At 44.5% G+C, this 23,258-nt stretch overlaps 1 protein-coding gene across 1 annotated transcript in view; it reads right to left on the reverse strand.

The window, feature by feature from the left end:
- The window catches only part of TBC1D8B (TBC1 domain family member 8B), an 84,405-nt gene that overhangs the window by 51,825 nt on the left and 9,322 nt on the right, over window positions 1–23,258 (reverse strand). The window contains exons 2-6 of the mRNA XM_088482798.1: window positions 17,875–17,985; window positions 13,694–13,812; window positions 11,012–11,237; window positions 8,999–9,239; window positions 1,768–1,975 (exon numbers count right to left, since the gene is read on the reverse strand). Coding sequence (XP_088338924.1) covers window positions 1,768–1,975; window positions 8,999–9,239; window positions 11,012–11,237; window positions 13,694–13,812; window positions 17,875–17,985 — 905 coding nt within the window. The remainder of the gene's footprint in view (window positions 1–1,767; window positions 1,976–8,998; window positions 9,240–11,011; window positions 11,238–13,693; window positions 13,813–17,874; window positions 17,986–23,258) is intronic.

Consider the following 23,258-nt stretch of genomic DNA (forward strand, 5'->3'; position numbering starts at 1 on the left):
TAATGGATTGTACTTTATTATTTTATTAAACTCGGCTGAATATGAACAATGAATTTAATCTCACCTGTCTGTTTTTCTCCCTATTGGTGCTATCATTGATTCGAAGGGAGTAGTGATGTTCGTTTTAATTAATTGATTGTTTAAATTCACCTGAAATTTTTGATTGGCAGCACTATAAGGTTGGGCCAAGATTGACCCTCTAAACACATCCGCCTCTTGAAAAAGCCGCCTAGTGCGGAGAAACGCGTTGAGGGCACGGTTGTGCTGGCCGGTGGAGTGACCCCATCCCCCAGCGGTTGCGGCAGTACAAGACATTTGTTTGCTTTTTCCTCTCCCCAGCAGTCCCATCGCTGGTTCACATACAGCGGTCTGCCAGGACGCACGTGAGGGAGGCAGTTCATTTGAGCCACGGGACAATCAGTGCTGTGGCCAGCCCCTTATCTATCTCCGGAGCAAGTTACCACAGCCACTGACGCTGCATATAGCTAACCGCCGGAGCGGTTCATAGAGAAGGAGACCTTGTCGGGATATTCGCTCCGTTCCATCTCTGGAGACACTGTTGGCAGCCACGGAGGCTGCATTTTCATCATTTTCTCAGTGGCTCGGATTAAAAGAGGATCGTGAGTACTGTTGAGCTTTCATACACACTGTTGCTCCAGTACCGCTTGGCTACCAGCGCTTCCTCTATTTGAAGTTTAGCTCACATGTACTGTGGTTTGATACAAGTGTTGCCATCACTATCAGTTTGTGGTTTGTTTGCAACACAGTGTCACAATACTGGGAACATTATCCACACCATTGCAAACATAGTAACCATTGTGCACAGCCTTTTACCATTTGATCTGGAAAGGGGCTTGGCACCCTGTATTACAGGGGATTGGAGATCACTACCCACCGGTTGTTTTATTTATATGTATCATTGTCATTTTGTACAATATATGTCTTTTAGGATTATACCTTTTTAGGAATCCCACCTAGGGATAATCTATCTATTATATGTGCATATAAACATTCAATATTAAACATTTAAATTAAAGACATTTTTTTATTTTCTATCTGATGTGAGATATTAGCGCCGCCTATCAACTGTTTGTGTATAAATAAATTGTAGCTACAGATGTGTCCTTAAACTATTGCTGCAGGCGCGCCAAACAGCTCTTCTCGCCGAGTCAGTACCGTTGCGGCTCTGCTTGCGCTGAGTATGTTTTTTGCCCTAAAATGTATGTTAGTCACAATGTGATGCGACAAAACAGCTTCACGTGACTGCACTGATAAATTTGATATGCAATGCTTGTATAGCTGTGTGCGACGGAGTCTGCACTCAGATCCATTTTCCTTTGTATACAGAATCAGACTCAGTTGCACACAGATCAGTGCTGTTTCGTGAAGCGGTTTGACACATCAGACTGCGACCAAGACACATATTTGGGCTAAAAAGAGCCTCTACATCACTTGTTGTGGCTTACTCACGCCAGGTGTCTGGAGCCACAAGGTGTACTGAGGCTAAGTGAATGAGGGCACCTCTGTATAATAGCTATGGTGTACCAACGGATCTGTTAGTGATCACACCCAGGGCTCTAATCCAGTGGGATTTCACCAGACATGGGCTCAGTAGGAAAAAAGTGATGTCTCACTTGCTGCTGAAATCACCGTAATAACACCAAGTACATTTCATAATTGTAGCAACCCAAAGGATTGTACTTCTCACTTCATACTATCATCACAGGAACATGTATATTTATATTGTTATCTGCTATGTAGCTTTACCTCTCGCAATGGAATGATTGTGCTGTACAGACTACCATCATGGCTAGCGAAACAAATGTAGTTCTCAGAAACGCACATCTTTCCCAGTGTATTCAAATGGCTGAAAGGTATCCACAGAAAACACTCATGCACCTCCTGCAAGGTCTCTTCTTTAGGCAGTCTGAAGTAGGTAGTGAAGTGTTCGCTGTGAGCTCGTCTTTCCAGACCTCTAGCGGAGAGAGTGAGTAATGCATGTTAGTTTATCACTGTGCAACAACAGCCAATTGCAGATATTACAGAATAACACCAGTTATATACTTACTATGGTTACTAAAAAGTGACAGTTAAAAAAATATTTGTAGTAAACATACCCCTATCCCTAAATAGCAGAACTGTGGGACTCCCACTGTCAAGTATACTTGCATCAAGAGAACTTGCCACTGAAGTGCAGCAAGAACTTCCTTGTACGTGTGTTGTTTCTAAAGTTGGCATTGATTGGACAGTCATAATGCAGCACAGTTTTAATGCTTCCCTTCTCCTGCTTGTTACAGAAAGAAATTAAGTCTCCAGAACCATGCTAGCCCTATGAGTTCTACGTAAGAGCTCATTATGTATATAGCACATGGTTCTGTGGGGGATATGTATTACAAGCGAGGACAAAGTAGTCATAAGGATCATCCACACAACTATTTAGTTCCACAACATCTGGAGTGCCACACATTGCCTATCCCTGATATAATTTACAGTGAATGCTATATGGAAAAAGGAAAAAAGCTATAAACGTTAAACAAAAATAGAGAAAATTAAAAACTTAGATGGGGCCCTGCAGGGCCCACCAGGCCAGACCACCAACCGACATTTGGGCACCTGGAAAAGTATTCTCCTATGATCCCGTAGAAACAGGGGGCAGTGGGGTCACCCGGCAGAGGATATGCACCTGGCAGAGTATATGTATTGGATACCGGCACACTATGCTAAATAATTGACAGCACTTCTATTTCGCCCCAATCATTCCTTCTTGTTCACTATTTAATGCTGGTGCATGAGCCTGTCATGCTTTCATGGTGTATGCTCAAGGAGGTAGATAAAGACAACAACTCTTGCCAGTTTGAATCAGGAGTACAGCATAGGGACCATGAGTAAATGGAGGCATATAATACTGCAGATGTCACTTTAACATCTATTATTACTACTTCTGGGCGGAGTTGGAGGTTACTTTAGTCACTTTAAAAATGCTAAGAGTAGTATTGAAAGTTACTCTACACATTTAAATATGGCATTTGCTGTAAATGATGACATTATAAACACTATTTAGCTGAAACTCTGTTTTTTCTAAATCAATTTTTCATATAGGGGATCTACTCCCAGCTCTTCCAAAGCAAAGCAATCTTATTAAAAAGAAAAAAACTTTTGATTCAAATTCTGCAGATTGTGGAGGTAAGAGAGAGAAAAGTCTGCACTTACAACCAAACGTTAAAATATTAGAAACAAGAGTTGGTATAAAGAAAGCAAACCAATCTTTCATCTATTCAAAATAGTTTATTGATGACACTAATCATAAGATATTCAGTTTCACTTTAGTTAGTATACATATGTATAGTAGCGACATCTTTGTTTCACTTTATTACTTCTTTTGCATATTATGGTATCTCATTTATTTGTAGGACAGACCCACATAATAATAGCAGCAACAACCCCAAAAACACAGAAGGACAAGTGCAGTTCTTCCCTCCAGAGATCTCTAGAAATAAATATATTACGGCCACTTTCATTAAAAATATTTTGTAACCTCCACTAAAATTTTGTTTATGCATGGCTAATGTGTTGCTTTAAAATATGAAGTGGGCAAAGAACAACCAGAGTTAATATAAAGAATAGGATTTTGGTAGATACTCGAGTATAAGCCAAGCTTTTCAGCACATTTTTTGTGCTGAAAAAGCCCCCACATGGCTTATACTCGAGTGACCAGGGCCGGTTCTCCCGTTACGCGGCTGAGTAGGGCGCCACATATTGGAGGGCACCTCACTCAGCTGCGTACCATGCGGGCTGCGGTGCAGACTGTGTCTCTGTGACACAGCTGCACCGCGTGTGTAGTGCTGACCAGACGGAGTTTGGTCAGCACTACACAGCGCCGGCAGCTGTGTGTTTGACAGACTCTCATCGGCTGCTAATTACAGCAGACTCATCGGCTGCTGCTGCTCCCACTGCGGGAGCCATCTTCCGGCTCCTGCAGTGGGTAATGGGAGATACGTCATGATTTCATGACGTCTCTCCCATAATGCAAAGCGGCCGGAGGAGCCGGTAGCAGCATCGGGACCAGGAGCGGGGTGTCAGGTGTTTTTTTTTTAAATTATTATTATTATTACGTCTCTCTACTGGGGGGGCTACTACTGGGGGCAGTACCGGGGGGGATTACTACTGGGGGCACTACCAGGGGGGGATATTACTACTGGAGGCACTACCAGGGGGGATTACTTCTGGGGGCACTACCAGGGGGGATTACTTCTGGGGGCACTACCAGGGGGGATTACTTCTTGGGGCACTACCAGGGGGGCTACTACTGGAGGCAATTTTTTTATGTTTAAAATTTACCAGTAGCTGCTGCATTTCCCACCCTAGGCTTATACTCGAGTCAATAAGTTTTCCCAGTTTTTTGTTGTAAAATTAGGTACCTCGGCTTATTTTCGGGTCGACTTATACTCAAGTATATACGGTAAATCCCTTTCTCAGATTTCATTGGGGACACTGGAGTTAAACTGGGTACAGACAGGTGATAAGTGGAGCCCAGCACTTTAATTCTTTTAAGAATTGGAGTTGGCTCCGACCCCTCTATACCCCACTGGCCTCAGTTAAAATGAACCAAGCCCGAGCGGAGAGTAGAGAGAATAAAGAGAAAGAGAGAGCCGAACCATACAAAACAGGGGCAGAAGGACCCAACTAAACAACCAAAGTTCGCAAAAAAATGGCATCTGCGGACGCAAAAGTATCTAACCTGTAAAATTTGACAAAAGTGTGGACCGAGGACCAAGTGGCTGCATGACAGAGCTGATAAGCAGAAGCCCCATGCCGCGCAGCCCACGAGGCCCCAACTGACCGAGCAGTGAGTGCAGAAATGGCCCAATCGGTGCCCGGCCATTAGCGACATAGGCCCCACAGATACCCATACATTTTCCAACAGGAAATGGTCTGCTTGGAAGCAAGCCAATCCAATTAAGGGCATCATAGATGACAAAAAGATTGTCCATCTTACGTAAGGAAGCGGTGTGAGCAACATACACCCTAAGGGCCTGAACCACATCCAAAGAGTGGAAAGAGGCATCAGCGGACGAAAAGAACCAGAACCCCAAAAGGTTGATTGTGGAAACCTTGGTAAAAAGGAAAGCTTCCGCTTTCGTACGGAGCTCGGCTCAGTCATCATAAAAAAAACAGATAGGGAGGGCGGTACAACAAGGTTCCAAGCTCATACACTCGCAGAGCTGACGCAAGGGCCAAGAGTAAAAAACAATTTTCCATGACAGATATTTGAGATCCACCTCTTCCAGGGGCACAAAGAACTCAGGGCCTGATTCAGCAAGGATCGCAGTTGCCAATATGCACGCATTCGGCCGATTGTATGCGCAATACGCAACATCGCAGTGCGCGAGTACTCCACTGCGATCGGGTTCGCAGTGACTACGCGGACCCATCGCAGAGTGATTGACAGAAAGAACCGTTTTGTAGGTGGTGACGTGGAGGTGGTCGGGGAATACAGGGGTGCCAGTGCATTTCAACGCTTTTGCAGAGGCGTGCATAAATTATCCACTGCGATGGCCTCCACAGTCTGATGACTCATAGCGTGGGAGGAAGTTAGCAAGATCTGATGACCTTGTGCAAGTGTGCGTTAGTCTGCGGCCGATGGTTTTCGCAGTCTTGCTACTCATTACGGATGTGTGTACGGTAAAGTGGGTGTCCTTGAGTAGTACTGCGACGGCATATTGTTCACAATGAATTAGCATACTATCGTAGTTGAACTGCATTCATAATCGCTACTGCGATCGCAATTGCGATTCTTGCTGAATCAGGCCCTCAGACTGTAGAAAACGTAAAACTATGTTAAGGTCCCATGGAGTAGTTGGAGAAACAAATGGCGGCTGAACATGCAGAAAAGTTTTAAATTTCGAAATAAAAGCCAACTGATGCGGAAAAAAGATGGACAAGCGGAAACTTGCACCTTTAAAAGAGCCTAAATGAAGATCTGTATCCACGCCAGCTTCCATAGTATCACAGCTTCTAGAATACCCTTATGCCTCAGAATCCAGGCTTCAATCCATGCTGTTAAAACGCAGACAGTGTAAGGCGGGGTGAATGAAGGGACCCTGTTGAAGCAGAAGCGACAACAACCAAGGATTGTTGTCTAGCAGCTGAAGATTTGAATGCCAATCTGAAGCCACCACGCATGTGAGCTCTCGCACTTCATACACTTCAAAACCAGAGGAAGAAATGGTAACGGAGGAAATAAATAGACCAGTGGGTAGCACCACAAAATGGAGTGCATCCACCGCCACTGCCCCCGGACCCTGTGTCCTGGAACAATAGCGTGGAAGTTTGCGATTGTGCCAGGATGACAATGAGTTCCAAGTCCGAACTGCCCCAACGCCGGATCAGTTGCTGGAAATCATTTGAATGAAGGGCCAGTTCCCCGGGGTGTAGGTCCTGGCAACTGAAATAGTCAGACTCCCAGATGTCAACCCTGGGAATGAACAGGGCTGATATGGCCAGAACGTGCTTTTCTGCTCACTGTAAAATGCGTGAGGACTCTCGTCTAGCCAGACGGCTCTGAGTTCCCCCCTGGCTATTTATATACACTACAGCTGTGGCATTGTCCAACTGTACTCGTATCTGACGATCTTTGACGAGATGACACACTGCTGTTAAAGCGTAGAAGATTGCGCTAAGTTCTAAAATGTTTATTGGTAGAAGACACTGACCCTGAAACTGCACGTGTAGAACCACAGCCTAACAGTCCCTCTAGTTAGCATCTGTGGTTAAAAGAATCCAATCCCAGATCACAAAAGGACTACCTGCCCCTAGGTGAACATTCAACCACCAGTGTTGGGAAAGAGGAGTCTGAAGGGACCGCTGAACAAGCCGATGTAATTGAAGATGGGACCCTGTACACAAGGAAAGTAAGTCCAGCTGAAAGGTCAGAGAATAAAATCTTCTGAGATGGATCACATCGACGGAAGCTACCATTTTTTAAAGCATGGGGATGCATAAGTGAACCGACCCCAAACTCTTTCTGAGCACCATCCGGACCATGGATTGGATTGCTTGCATCTTGTCTGGTGGAAGAAAAACCCTCTGCAAGGACATGTCAAAATCATGCTCAAGAACAGAAGTTGCTGGGATGTTACCAGATTGGAAGTCGTGAAGCTGACAATCCACCCATGGGCAATTAGAACGCGATGGGTCATAGTCAACCGATCCATCAGAATATCCGCTGCCAGTGTCTTGAGAAGGTTGTCAAGGTAGGCAACAATGGTTACCCCAGGGAATGAAAGAGAGCCACCATCACCTTTGTGAACACCTGGGGTGCAGAGGAAAGGGCCTGAAATTGGAATTGGGAGTCCATAATTGCCATCGCAGGAATGCTTGATGAGGTTTCCAAATCAGAAAGTGCAGGAAAGCATCCCGAATGTCCAAGGATACGAGAAACTTCCCTGGTTCCATGCCTGCGATTACAGAGTGTAAAGATTCCATCTTGAACCTGTGAAACATCTAATGAACATTTAAGAATTTGAGATTCAAAATAGGCCGGACTGAACCATCCGAATTCGGAAACACAAAAAGAGAGGACTAAAACCTCTAAGTTCGCTGATGGACTGGGACTGGTACCAGCACTTTGGAAGCAAGTAGTTTGTCCACTGCCTGTTGTAAAGCCTTCCACTTTTGTGAAGAGGTTGAGAGGCCAGTGGTGAAAAACTGAACTGGGATAGAGGTTAGAAAATATCTTGTAACCCTCCCGAACAAGATTTCGAATACCAACATTGAAACAAGTTTGAAACGTCTTTGGAACTAAATAGGCGAGCGCCCACTGTAGGAGCCCCAGCTCGGACAGAAGACAGTCATGCTGCGGTTTTGGTATCTGGACAACGGGATGGACTGGACTAACTACCGACCCCGGGATTTCAGTCTAGCAGCTGACGAGGCTCCTCTGGTCTTAGAGCGAAAGCACGAAAGAAGTGAAAAGACGGACCTGGATATGACCGTCGGGGCACGCGGGTAAGGAAGACGAAAAGAAGGTACACACTAAGCCAACACTAAGCCCCGTCCTCAGGCATAATCCGCTGCAGCCAGTACAAAATTATGGCAACAAACTAGCCTTCTATGCTGGGGGGAGGCAACTCCGCTACCGGCAGCGCTAAAAAACCTCCCTGCTTCTGATCCTATCTGGCTGGGGGCACTACAGTTGCCTTTGCCTGCCAGATCGCGGAAACCACACAAAGTCCTGTGACTCTGAGGCTAGGGACCGGAAACACCACAGGTGGCCATGGCAGGTTCCTAGGCAGCTTCCCACAATGCAGGTAGACTGCAACAACCTCGCAATCTGCCTGTCTAGTCTCCAAAGGATAAGGCCGAGGCCAAAAGCACTCCCACTGACATCACTAGTGATGTCAGTGGGGCCGGACCCAGACGGTAGGCGTTCCCATGGGAACGCCTCCGTCTGGGCAGCAACGCCCCCGGCACGCCCACCAAAGGGAGCGTGCTGTCACTCACCATCGACAGCACGCCCCCCTTTGGTGCGAGACCCATAGCGACAGCTTGGCTGTCGCTATGCGGGTCTCGCGCATGCGCACGACGGAGCTCCCTCCGTCGTGTGCATGCTCATTAGGGCACCATCGACCCGCTTGCGAGCGCTCAGCGCTCGCGAGCGGGTCTGAATTAGGCCCTGAAAGTCCAAACTAACACCCGGCTCCCTTGACCACTTAATCTAAATTGACGCCAGTGGGATATATAGACAGGGTGGAGCCAATTCCAATTCTTATAAGAATTAAAGTGTCAGGCTCCACTCATCACAAGTCTATACCCAGTGTAACTCCAGTGTCCCACAGTGGATGAAGGAGAAAATATGTATTGTATGGTATAGTATTGGGGAAACATGGTGATGGCACAGTGGTCATCATTGCAAGTTTGACGAAACAGCGAATAAGAGGTTGGTTAGTTTATAATTTAAAGGACTAAGCGTATTTATATATCTGATGTCACCATTTACCTCTTTGTGATTTGCATAGGATCATTCAATATCGGGTCATTTTCAAATTTCTCCTTGTCGAAAAGTCTTCTAATAGCATAGCCTGCAAGTTGCTCCATCAAAAGAAAGGTCTCATTGATGTGCATAAACATAGAGAAGTAATGGTCCTCCCCCTGGGAGCAAACATGTATACTCTCGGTGAGCAGGACTGTAGAGGTCTTCTCCAGTCTGGAGATTTCGTCCCATGAGATGATGAGTTTAACTGGGGTAAAACAATAAATCTGAATATTACTATACATGCACAGCTTAATGTTTTTTGGACATTTTAATTACACATTACTGGGCACAAAGGGACAAATTACAGGATTTTTGCTATTTATAATTTCCCCATATGGATTCCGAAATATTACAAACATTCTACATGCTTGGATGGCATAATATTATTAGACGTGTTCTGCTCAAGGTTGTAATGAGTTTATAAGAGGAGACAGAAAATCTGCTAGGCAGCTCAAATGTAATAAAACAATCACATGGAGCGAGCGGTACGTGAGAGGATTATCACTTGAGCTAAAAAGTGGATTATAAATCTCTGAAACGATTAAGCCTTATGCTGTGAGGCAGAAGGGTAACAGACCATTGCTACTGCCCAACTTGCAAAAGGTTTTTTGTCCTAATTTTTTCCAAGTAACAAAAGTAGATATGAACGGTTTTGGCTTTGGCTCTAATCTTCCCACCAAGTTTGTATCTCAGGACGAAGCAAAACGTTACATATACTCTAAACTCATATGGATGCTGTGCTTAAAGACAACTTGTGGTTCACAAAGATGTCGGACTAGGTGTTAAATCTGCAGTGTTACCCTTCACAAGGTTTCCTTCCAAATGATGTAAAATTACTTATTTAGTGTGTTCTGTTATAATTATATAAGGAGATCATAAACAAGGTCTCTGCCATTATATTCGACTGTTTAATACTTACATTCTATTGTATAACTTTTACAAAGGGGTGACATTAAAATACAAATTTAAAAGATCCACAGGTCATTCTGTGAGGAGATCTGGAAAACATGCACTGTAAGTGTATTCCGAAGACTGGATATCAGAAGCACTAATTTAGACTACATAGCAGAAAAATTCAAGTGAAAGATGCACATAATGGGACTGAGCTATTCTTCCATTCTTACAAAAAATGTAGAAGACTTAAAGCCAAGCTATAAGTATATTTACAATCCTTCTCCCTTTTAAAGACGCTAATTACCAGAAGCCACAGCATCTAAAAATGTTCTTTCTATTGTTATTAATTGGTTCACCCCATGACCCAAACAATGACATACAAAGCTGGCTCTTACATTTATCTGACGTACAAACGTCTATAGAATTTAAGGCAATGGTCTTAAAGAGCACAGATCCAATTACAGAGCAGTAGGAGTTCTGTCACTACAAAAAATACATCTTTGATGTAATTTCCCCATTATAAGAATATTAATTATTCTTAAGAAGCCCTAACACAGTAAGGTGGTGATTTAATAGTTATTTTTTAAGTTGCAGTAATTAATGGGCGCCCAAGGTTGCAACTCAATTGCCATTAATCGTCGCGCCCAATTAGACCGGGTTTAGATACGTAAAACAGCTAAAACTGTCTAAAGTCCTAGATAGGGACTACATACTTTTCGCACATTTCTGCTCACCTCCTCAGGTGGGGGCGAGGAGAAATGCCGGCGCCTGTTCGCGTCTGAACAGAGCAACAATTGAATTGCTCTGCCGCCAGCGCTAACAACTGAATTGCCCCCTAAGTGCCCAGAAATTAAAATAGACTCTCTAACATAGCCTTCCCTGCAGTCATTTGGTCTTCACTTGCTCTGAACTCTCAATGACAGGCTATGTATGTTGCACATGGAAAATGGAAAAGTGATACAGGACTTTGCCACACATCTATATCTCCACTATACTCTTGAAATAACAAAAGCTGATAACATTAAACTATTAACAAAAGTCTTTTTTTTTGTAGTTTGGACTAATTTCAATGACCAGACTTACACTCGGAGCCTAACAGGAATGAATAGAAGCTTAGAAAGTTGGTGCTAAGATACAGCCATCCCTGACAAGGAACTCTTCCCCTCCAGTAGCTGCACGAGTAATAGGTCACCAGCTTTTCCTGGTCTGGCAGCTCAAAGCATTTCTCAAACTTCAAAAGAGCTTCACGAAATTTTTCAGGATCCTCTTCTTTTACAAAGGATCCCTTTCCTTCTTCAGCAATGAGCCCCTTAAAAAAAAATGTAAAGTGAGCTTATGCAGTTTCTCCTCATTTCACAAAGGTCACTCCCACACATTCTTATTCTCTATAACCTGTTCAATATATTTCTAGCCACTAACTGTTACACGATTGAAAATAGAAGCACAACGACAACCTGCTGTTAGCATGAATTGGCGAAAGATAAGTGGGGATTGCATGTTGCCCATAACAACCAGCAAGGATATAAAAGATAGTATCAGCAGGTACCTGTAGGAGTATATTAGTGTGTGGAGGAGGGGAGACAGATTAGAAAACCAGTAGACAAACTTTAAGGATATATAAAGGTTACTAAACAAAATATTGAAATGGAGTTTAAGCACCATAATATTTATTTTGGATGACCACTATTTTTGTTACTCTAATATGCAGACAGCCATTTCTGCATAACAACTGCAATTCTATCAGTTCTCTTTACTCAATGGAGCCTGCACTACATCATAGATCAGTGCTGGGCAAGTCCCAGGAGCCATGTAGCTAACGTGCCTAAAATTCTACTACTGATTTCTGAATCCTAAAATACTCAGTCCACTCTTGGCACAGACAAACACCATCAACACTTAGGATTAGTTCAATTAGTATCAGAGATGCTAAAAAATGATGCCAGCATTCGGCAAGGTCCCATGGTGTTCCCTTCCTCGGCAGCGCCCTCTGCTGAGCTGTTAGCAGCCTATCTCTGCTGATGGCTGCCTGTTGACTAATGTGCATGCAATACAGCGGTCTTTGTATTTGCATAATACAGCCACATCCCCCCCCCCCCCCCCAGGGATTCAGGAAAGCCTGGAAGGCTTTAGAAGATCCCCAATGTAGGCAAATGGGACCGTACAGTCAATAACAGCAGTAAGCTGAGAAACTGCGCTTACTGCTGTTTGCTAAATACAGAACAGATGTCAAAACCTCTTTAGCGAGTGCAGGTGATGGGACCTGGGACTTGTATGGACTTACTGCCTTGTATTGGAACTGCCTACGATTGTGGATGGTGAAAATTCGGCCTCCATTACTACATCACAGGTTGTTCATTCCATCTTAGACCAATTATAGCAGCAGTATCCATGAAGTCTGAAATTTACTTTTTAATAAAATCTATTGTATTTATACAACCTTTGTTCCTTTTATATATGTGATTTTTACCACACATTGGGAGGGAGGCTGCATGAACCAATCTGTGAATTAAAGGGCCATTTAAAGAAACCTTGATGGGTATACTGAAGATGCCCTGTATGTGAGTAGTGTACGCACCTCAAATCTTTTGTTCCCCATCTGTTGCTGGGTAGACTTCCCATAATAATTTGAGGATGAAAAGATACCTTTAGGAGTTTGATCATACCTGTTTTATTGTGAGTTGGGTATGCTGCCCTTTTATCAACTGGGGATTGCCACAATTATATACTCAAGACCATGCCAAGAACTGTTTTATGTGTTATGTACTGTGGAGGATATCTGGATGGACTGAATTTAACTTAGAGGACTTCACTTGATTCAATATACACCTTGACTCAACATACTGTACATCTTGAAAATTTATTAAGGACTGAGGACCTCATTCAGAGTCGGTCGTTGCGGCCGCACGGTCGTAAGGTAAAAGGGGCCGGATATGCAAATGAAGCGCTCGCAAGTTGCGTCGTTAAGATGGGATCGTTAGCTGGACGAGCGAGGGGAGGATGCAGCCGTAAGACTAAAAAAACGCCCCCTTCTCGTTCCCATTACACGTCATCTCCGAGCATATAAGGATTAATCGAGACCATCGGAGCTGGTCGTAGACCTTAAGGTTGACCATTCCCTCTCTTAAGCACTACAATCAAGCCAGTGTAAAACCCTCCCATGTCACATGTGCCATGACACTATTTAGTTAATTATGCACTCTCATAAAACGCTGTTTGCATAGTCAGGCACGCCTGCGTTCGGATCTCCACTCCCCCGTTCACAAGCACCTTCCCCTGTTACCACCCACAAACGCCTCCTGTCACTCAAACTAACGACATGGCCAAGTTGAAGGAGAGAGCAATTTCTGATCGTAATAGCTAGTTTGCGCACGCGCATTGCGAATTTTACGCATGCGCAGTTTAGCGGACATCGGTGGCGTACGACCGCAACGACTGACTCTGAATGAGGTCCTGAGTATCATATATTGTAACATCTGTTTGGCACTAATCATACCTAGCGCTATCACATGTTCAGATTTACATGTATAAGTATATATTATTTGTGAAAGTGTGGGGACACTTTATTTTCTGAACGGTGGATAGGCAGCAAGCTTGCGCACCTTATAGCTATACAGTTTTCCCTAAACGGAACTGTTTGCTAAATACAGAACAGATGTCATAACCCCTTTAGCGAGTGATGAAAGGCCAATAACTTATTTTAAGTGGGGCCATTCTTGTTTTCTGTTAGTATATTTAATGAAAAAATACAATTCAAAATGTACTTACTCTGATTTTACCTTGAACAAAGCTATTTATATCATCACTTGAGTCAAATACTGACAACGTCTTCAAAACATTCTGCTCCAGCCATTGCCAGTGCTTAAAAATCTCACCTCTGTTAGCTCCTAAAACAGAAGAGCATTGTAGCTATAATAAAACATCAAAGCTCCAGTCAACCCACTTTATTGTGTTCACAGCAGATATATATAAAAGAGGAATTGTGTCAGATATCTCTGCAGGACACAAAAAAGGTTTATAGCTTACTTACTGTAAACAGATATGCTGTGAAACACATGGAAATGAAACGTGTATGATAATGGAAAGTAATACAGAGAGTAGATTAACATGAGTATTCCTGCAGCCACATTACAGGCAGTCCCAACAGAACCCTCCCACTCCTTTATGAGGAGCAGATTTTAGTTTCCCAACTAAACACAAACAAGACAGACTGTGGGTTGGTTTAATTAAGAAAATGTCAGTATGAGAGCCAGGAATTACAAAGCAATCCTTCCACAAAACAGACTGACTACTCTCTATGGATGCTCCCTTCAGTGGCAAACATCATTTCTACAGAGGGGTTTCCAAATGCTTGATTTTAAGTGTGGCCAGTCCATCAAGAGGGCATTAATCAGCTATAATAAAGGTCATAAGAAGGTATGAAATAATTCTGACAAATACAGGACCAGCTATCCTGTCAGAGTTGAATGTTTTTATTTCAGATGTGGGCTCCATTCCAGATCATTTGAGTAAGTTCGAGAATCTGGGAGAGGAAGACCCTTGCACCCCTAACAGTGCATGTTTTCCAGATCTCCTAGTTGGTGAACAAGTATCAACAGGTCAGGTAGTGCTAATTATTTTTATTTGTGACACTGAGGAGATCTTAAAAAATATGCAGCTGTAGTATTATAAGATATTTATATAGTGGTCATCATGGTGTGGGGCTGGGAGGGGGGTTTCCAGGCAACGGTAACCCCACCCCACCCCCCTTCTCCCTGCATTTGCCTATACCTTTTGCATATGAGACAACTAAACACACATTAACAGATACAGAAGTGCTGGTGCACTTTGGTCAGAAAGAAATTCACTTAAACCATACTGTGGGGTCATATGCACCTCTGAACTAAAGCACTCATTCTGGGTTAATCTGCTGCTTCCTTCCTCCTCCTATAAGTTCAATTAGTACTTGCTGCCTTTACAGTCTGGATAGATGATATATGCAGTGAGGAAATTAATTACAATCTCTGCATGATAAGTCCGTGGTACATATGTTGCAAGAACTATGTAAGGAGTCCATCAATACATTTCTGAAGGACTCATCATTGCTACATTTCACCACCAAAATCTGCCTGTGTGCCCAAACAAATGTATAACCTTTTCATCTTAAAAGTACATAATGTTTAACTGTTCATTCAGCACCCAGGATGGTTGAACAAAGGACTGGCGCTACAAGTAGTGGTGAGCTCTGTCACATGGAGAGTTTGCAGTGGTAAATCATTTCATCATAGCTAGGTGCCACTAAATAAATATCACGATAACCAGGTTGATCTAATAATTTAAGCACACTCCACTGTGAGGTACCGTATATACTCGAGTATAAGCCGACTTTTTCAGCACATTTTTTGTGCTGAAAAAGTACCTCCTCGGCTTATACTCGAGTGAAGTGTAGCGCTGACCGGACGGAGTTCGGTCAGCGCTACACACTGCCAAACACACAGCCGCCGGAGCCGGCAGCTGCGTGCTTGGTGTAATCAGCAGCCGCTGAGAGTCTGTCAGACTCTCAGCGGCTGCTGCTGCTCCCACTGCGGGAGCCATCTTCCAGCTCCCGCAGTGGGTAATGGGAGACACGTCGTCATGACGACGTCTCTCCCATGCAAAGCGGCCGGCGGAGCGGATAGCGGCGGGACCAGGAGCGGGAGTTTCAGGTAAGTAATTTTTTTTTTATTCTTATCACGTCTCTCTCTACTGGGGGTGGGGGCGGGGGGGACTACAGGGGGCGATTACTACAGGGGTCACTACCAGGGGGCGATTACTACAGGGGGCACTAAAAGGGGGGATTACCACTGGGGGGGGCACTACCAGGGGGGATTACTACAGGGGGCACTACCAGGGGGGGGATTACTACAGGGGGCACTATAAGGGGTGATTACCACTGGGGGTACTACCAGGGGAGGATTACTACTGGGGGCACTAAAAGGGGGGGGATTACTACTGGGTGCACTACCAGGAGGGATTACTACTAGGGGCACTGAAAGGGGGGATTACCACTGGAGGCACTGAAAGGGGGGATTACCACTGGAGGCACTGAAAGGGGGGATTACTACTGGGTGCACTACCAGGAGGGATTACTACTGGGGGCACAACCAGGGGGAATTACTACTGGGGGCACTACCAGCTGCTGCCATTTCCCACACTAGGCTTATACTCGAGTCAATACGTTTTCCCCAGTTTTTTTGGGTAAAAGTAGGTACCTCGGCTTATATTCGGGTCGGCTTTACTCGAGTATATACGGTAAGTCTGGGATCCCAACTACTCCATTAGGCATCACAGACCAAATGCCAACCCCTCTGTAAAGTTTCCAACCACATCCATCCAATTGAAGGCCCAGAACAGACTACCCGGGTCAAAGTTCTGCCCAGCGTACACCAACGGAAGCTCCGACCGGGACACTAACCCTCCTAAAACCTGGCTAGGATCCAACTGGACCACCTCACATTGGTTTCATCCCATTCGGTGCAGGGGTGTCCGACTGCATTACCGTACAGACAAACAAGCAAACACACAAAAAAAAAATATATATATATATATATTATATTATATATATATATATATATATATATATATATACATATACACACACACACATATATATATATATATATATATATATATATATACACATATACACACACATACACATATTTGCACACATATACACACACTGTATGTAGATAAAAGTGCTTACCATGCATACCATTGCACAAGGGATCCAAATGGCCACTAAAATTATTACATATTAAATCCTGATTAATATTTGGTTGTGCCGATGTATAATACAGAAATAGCTCTATATTGCATAAATGTTTGCTGTTTCAAGAAAGGTTACCCAATATAAGCAACAAATATGTCACTAATACAATGAATGTTGTTGAATTGCACTATCTTTGACAGGAACGTCACACCACCTAGGAATAAGTCTTGAATGGCGAGGGAAAGATGCCGGTGGAGAGAGATAAGATGAAGAGGAGCAAAAGTGGGAGCAGGCAGTGGCGGAGAGGGAGCAGAGGATGCGAGGAGGCAGAGGGTCCAGGGGACAGGTGGAGTGGGGAGAAGACAAGATGATGGAGTTGACTTCATCATCCGTGGTAGGGCGGAAGGAGGACAAGGTGGGGGGGGCCGGGGGGACCGGATGCTGAGGGGAGTGGGGCTGCAGCGGGAAGATGGGAGGAGATTTTGTAAGGGATTGCCTCAATTTTGGAAGAGGTCAGTCGCAGTGATGGAGGATGGGAGGGGAAGGCCAAGGAGAATGTTGAAAATAACAATGTGGCGGCGGGGATTCGAGGACTGAGAGGAGATGAGTGACTGAAAGAAGGGTTGTTTGATGAGGGAGAGGGCCGAGCTGTAAGAAGAGAGGACAAACTTGAAGTGGAGGAAGTCTGCCAAAATGCGAGATTTCCTCCAGAGGCATTAGGCAGTGCGCAAGTATTTTTGTAGGAACTGGGTCAGTTTGGAGTGCCAGGGTTGGGGTTTGGAATGGCGGAGGGGGACAGAGGAGATGGGGGCAACTGAATCAAGTGCGAAGGTGAGGGTGGTGTTGTAGAAGGAGACCGCCTGGTTGAGGCAGGCCATTGTTCAAGTTACTGTACTGCCTATTGCAAACTGGCTTAACATTGTTAATTTGTTGCTTTAGGTAACAAACTTTAATATATTGTGCAGAGCTGGTTTAATGTACATGCCAGGGTTCCTGAAGCCAAAAATGTATTGCATGAAGCATTACAGCAGGCCTCAGAAAATGGCAAACCCACATTTCCATGCAGCACATTGTATTTCTCGCACTGCAACCTCTGTGAGACCGTATGGTGCAGGTGAGCTAAGATGCAACCTGTATGATGGCTAGTTCTTAGCTGGAGGACTAGATCAGAAAAAAATGTGCTCAATAAATGTTCAAGTGCAGCTTCTTCTGTACTCACCACATGCAATAGACCAGTACACCTGAGAATCAGGGGTTTGGTGGAGAATTCTAAATGGTGCTACTTTAGCAGTAGAATCCAATACAGCATCAAGAGTTCCCACGAGAAGACCTGCCCAGGAGATGGAAATGTAAACGGTTAGTCATTATACAGTAATACAAACAAGGCAATTAAAATGATACAATAAAGAGAACACTGACACTGTATTTTAAAATTGGCAAAGAAAAAGTATCATATGGTTTTACTGACGAAGGAAACAATAGAACAAGTCTATCAGTGACAAACATTTTTCACATATACATCTGAAAACACATACTGGTATTTATGAACTATTTCAGCATTGTTTATTGAATACATTGTGAGCATTATTCAGTACATTACAAAGAAAACAAAAGGTTTTAAAACTTTCCTTATATTCAATATAACACAAGCCAAATCAGGGGGTACCATACCTAACCCCCATGTCAGAGCATTTTTTGGGGGGTGTCAGGCTGATTTCCCCAAATATGACAGCACTTTCCGCTTGTTTCAGTTTCGCCGGGTCCCGTTTTCGCGTACTTTCAAATTCAATACGGCGATACGCGGGCACGCGCGGAATACTTTTCCGCCTACAAAACATGCTGTGTAGGCGAAAAGTCTCGGAGGCGGAAAAGAATCGCGGGTCCGCTCAAATTGAATACGGCTCTAAGATGGCCATACATCTAAAGATCATATTTCGAACCATCCAACTAGTTGGCTGATTGGAATGTAAATCTGGTAATTTATGGGAGCAAATGACAATCAACCCTTTGCTTCCAATTGCTGGAAATCCGACAAAAATAGTTGTCCAGACACAATGGGTAAATTAAACAGATTTCATACATTTTTCTGAACGATGATTTTTGACAGATTTCTGGTGTTTGGGATCAATGATCGAAAATCATTTGCTCCCATACATTATCAGATTTTCTTTACATGGATTACTGTTAGGGGAGGACAATTCTAAAAGGAGTTGAAGATTACAAGTGAGCAGGGTCTGGAATATGGAAGGAGGTCCAGGGAGCCAAAACTTTGTGAATGGAGACAAAGGGGTTCAACAGAATGTTGGTTATTTAGTCCATTCCATACTTACACCAGATGTGGGCACACACCATTAGGGTAGGAGGGTGGAGATTCTGCCACAATGACACTGTCAGGCATGTGATTGCACAGGTAACATATCTGTTTATATGAATGCGTAGGGGCATCCGGAATTGGCACGGGCAGCGGAATACATTTTGGGTTATGTGGCTCTGCTATGCTAGCAATGTTTAATGTTCTCCAACTATAGCTATTCAAGTTTGGAAGAGCTCCAAGATGTGCACGACTGAACCCTGTTGCCCACAATTTCTCTAACACACGTCACACGTGTTTACAAAAAAAATTCTAGGAAAAGTAATGCAACATAACATTTAAAAGAGAAATTTATTGCATAGGCATTTTCTTTTAATGCACTACATTGTCAAAAGTATGTGGGCATACCATCTAACTAGTGTGTTTGGCCATTGCAGCCACATTCATTGCTAAAACTCAAACAATAATAGGTTATATAGGTTGTACTGAATAGCTAAGTTAAGGTGCCCATCCACTAGGCGATTAAATTGAGCGATTGAACAATAACGATATAGTCATCGTTCATTAATCGTTTGCAAACAGTTTAGAAAAATGTCTAAAACGAACCAGCGATGCGCGCTCCCGCTGGTCATTTTAGACATCTATCAGGTTCTACACTGAACGGCACATCACAGACTTTGAAACGACTGCACGATTACAATGTTGTAATTGTGCAGTCGTTTTGAGGTCTGCTAGTGGATGGGCAGCATTACTTTCAACATGGCAATGTCACAATGTCATAGGATATCAGTGTTCTCCCCAGGCGGTTTTCTGCGGGCGCATTGCCCGGCAGAAACAGGCTGCCGCCCGGCACTTTTCCCTGCTGACTCCCGCTGTGGAACGCTTGCCTCTGAAGTGACCGGAGGCTAAAGAGGCCTCCGATCGCTTCAGATGCCAGCATTCCCAGTGATGCACTGCGCGGGTGACGTCCGCGACGTGAAGAGCCTGCCCCGCGCGCCTGTTGGATCTAGTTAAGATAAAGTCCAATCGAGGCAGCGGCCAGCAAGTAAAGGTAAGTGCTGGGCTGGGGCCAGGACCAGTCTGTGGGCACTATTTAAGTCTGGGGGCACTGCATAAGGGACACTATTAAATCTGGGGGCACTGCATAAGGGGCCAGTCTGGGGGCACTATTTAAGCCTGGGGGCACTAGATAAGGGACCAGTCTGGGGGCACTACATAGGGGCACTACTTCAGCCAGGGGGCAATGCATAAAGGGGAAAACTACAGGGGGCACTGTATAATGGGCACTTTTGACTGAGAACCAGTGGGGAAGCAGCATAAGACCTGTCGTGCTGGATTGGTAAGGGAGATACCCCTTTTCCCGGCGTGCGTATAATTGCGAGGGCCCCCACCTGGTTACTTTTGGATGCCACAAGGCTGGAAAAAATTTCTGGGGAGAACACTGGATATGATCTTTCCAAAAAGTCAGACCATCAAATTTCTGCCCTTCTACAGATGTAAGCAGTGTGATTGTAAAGTGCAAACGTCTAGCAGCAAAAACAGCTCTGCCGGCAAGCTGTAGGCCATACAAGTTCACAGGGGTGTGGTATAAGAGATAGACAGTAATTAGTTAGACAATGTCTAGATCAGGGCTCGACAAATCCCGGGGGCCAGGTCGCCTTGGCAAACAGATTTTGCAGCCTGGCGACCAGATTACCCAGGGAGGCAGGGGCCACTTTTAGTTAATGAGCAGTTCCGTCCCACAGGACGTGCTATGATCTAGCTGTGTGCACTGTGCTGGGTGCCCGCGCCGCAGCCAATCACTGCTTGCATTGTCTCCCCAGCCAATCGCCATGCTGCCTTCAGTATCTCCCCAGCCAATTGTAATGATGTCTGCAGTGTCCCTCCTTCACTGCCCGCCAGCGTGCCACTCTGTTATTTAAATCCAACAGCTCTTCAGCAGCGCCTCTGCATCCTCCTCCTCAGGCTCTGCACCCCTTCCCTGTCAGCCACCCTATGACTCTCCCGGCTGCAGCATGAATTGTTGCTCCTATCATGTTGTTGGTGTCGGGATCCTCCAACTGCCTGCACTGCATCCCTGACTCCTTGAGTCAGCTCTCCACACACAGAAAGCCAAGGTGGACACTGCCCAGACCAGGAGGGAGCTGGAAGCTCTACACCCTGAAGGACGAGCTGAGGCTGCAGCTCATGCTGAGCTCCCCCAGTAGGGAGGAGGAGGTAAATACTGCCCTCTGTACTGCCTGCCCCTAACCCCCTCCTTGCCCCACTGTAATTTAATTAATTAAAAAAAAAAAAAACTCCTGAACCTTGCCCCTTCGTCAGATAAAACTCCCTAAAGGTGTGTATCCACTTATAGACATACAAACGAGAGCATGATAACGACATTGCAATCGTGCTGTCGATTGTATGTCTAGTGATGTGCCTAGACTGAACGTTCACTCGTTCAGTCCAGGCACATCCATCTTCCCCATATATGCTGAACCTGAGCGCTCTGGAGCAGGTTTTCATCCAGGATGTCTCTGTACATTGCTGCATTCATCCCCACAGCATGATGCTGCCACCACCATGCTTCACTGTAGGGATGGTATTGGCCTGGTGATTAGCGGTACCTGTTTTCCTCCATACATAACACCTGGCATTCACACCAAAGAGTTCAATCTTTGTCTCATCAGACCAGAGAATTTTGTTTCTCATGGTCTGAGAGTCCTTCAGGTGCATTTTGGCAAACTCCAGGCTGGCTGCCATGTGCTTTTTACTAAGGAGTGGCTTCCGTCTGGCCACTCTATCATACAGGCCTGAATAGTGGATTGCTGCAGAGATGGTTGTCCTTCTGGAAGGTTCTCCTCTCTCCACAGAGTAATGCTGTAGCTCTAATAGAGTGACCATCGCATTCTTGGTCACCTCCCTGACTAGGGCCCTTCTCCCCCGATCGCTCAGTTTAGACGGCCGGCCAACTCTAGGAAGAATCCCAGTGGTTCCGAACTTCTTCCATTTATGGATGATGGAGGCCACTGTGCTCATTGGGACCTTCTAAGCAGCAGATATTTTTCTGTACCCTTCCCCAGATTTGTGCCTCAAGACAATCCTGTCTCGGAGGTCTACAGACAATTCCTTGGACTTCATGCTTGGTTTGTGCTCTGACATGCACTGTCAAGTGTGGGACCTTATATAGACTGATGTATGCCTTTCAAAATCATGTCCAATCAACTGAATTTACCACAGGTGGACTCCAATTAAGCTGTAGGAACATCTCAAGGATGATCAATGGAAACAGTATTCACTTGAGCAAAATTTTGAGCTTCATGGCAAAGGCTGGGAATACATGTGATTTCTTAGTATTTTTTTTATATTAAATTTGCAAAAATCTGGACTCGGTCTCCTCCCACATATCCCTCAACATATTTTTCCCCTCTTTTCTCTTCTTTCCTTCTCTTTCTTTTTCATCTCTCTACCCCCTACGTAGTTCTGCTTTCCATGTATATTTTCCAATATTTTGTTTTGCTCTATATGATCTATTCTAATTAGTTTGGATTGTTGATATATGCGCTAACATGATATATTGTTTTGTCGATCTGAATATTTCATATACCTCTTTATTGGATTATGTATAGTTGTATTATTTAATTTCTGTAAACTCTACAAATAAACTTGTTAAAAAAAAAAAAAAAATTAGCAAAAATCTCAAAAAAACTTTTTATATGTTGTCATTATGGGGTATTGTGTGTAGAATTTTGAGGAGAAAAATGAATTTATTCCATTTTGGAATAAGGCTGTAACATACAAAATGTGGAAACAGTGAAGCGCTGTGAATACTTTCTGGATGCACTGTATCGTCTAGTGCAGATGCAGACGTCAAACATGCGGCCCAAATGCACATTTTATGTGGCCCGACAGTGTGGGCCCAAATACAAATATTATGCAACCCAACAGTAACAGTGTCACCTGATGATGCGCTACATTGCCGTGGAGAGACGCCACACCCCACAAGACCTGCACTCCCAGAATGCCACCTTCCGGCAGTAACGCGCTGCTGGGGAGAGACACCACACACCACACACCACAAGGCCTGTGTTTCCGCAAGCCTTCCTTCTGGCAGTAACGCACTTCTGGCTAGACACACCACAAGGCCAAACGCCGCGTTCCCAACTGAATCTCTGTTGCACACCCAGACTTCTATACAGGAGCCTGAGAAACAAGCTCAGCCAGCCGGGACAGGACAAGCGCTGCAGCTGAGACTTGAGTCACTCATAATATCACACCTGTAAGTACATCCTGGTACTTCCATGCTCTGA

The sequence above is a fragment of the Taudactylus pleione genome, unplaced genomic scaffold (genome assembly GCF_031769625.1).
Source record: "Taudactylus pleione unplaced genomic scaffold, aTauple2 ptg000296l, whole genome shotgun sequence".
Classification (NCBI taxonomy): Eukaryota; Metazoa; Chordata; class Amphibia; order Anura; family Myobatrachidae; genus Taudactylus; species Taudactylus pleione.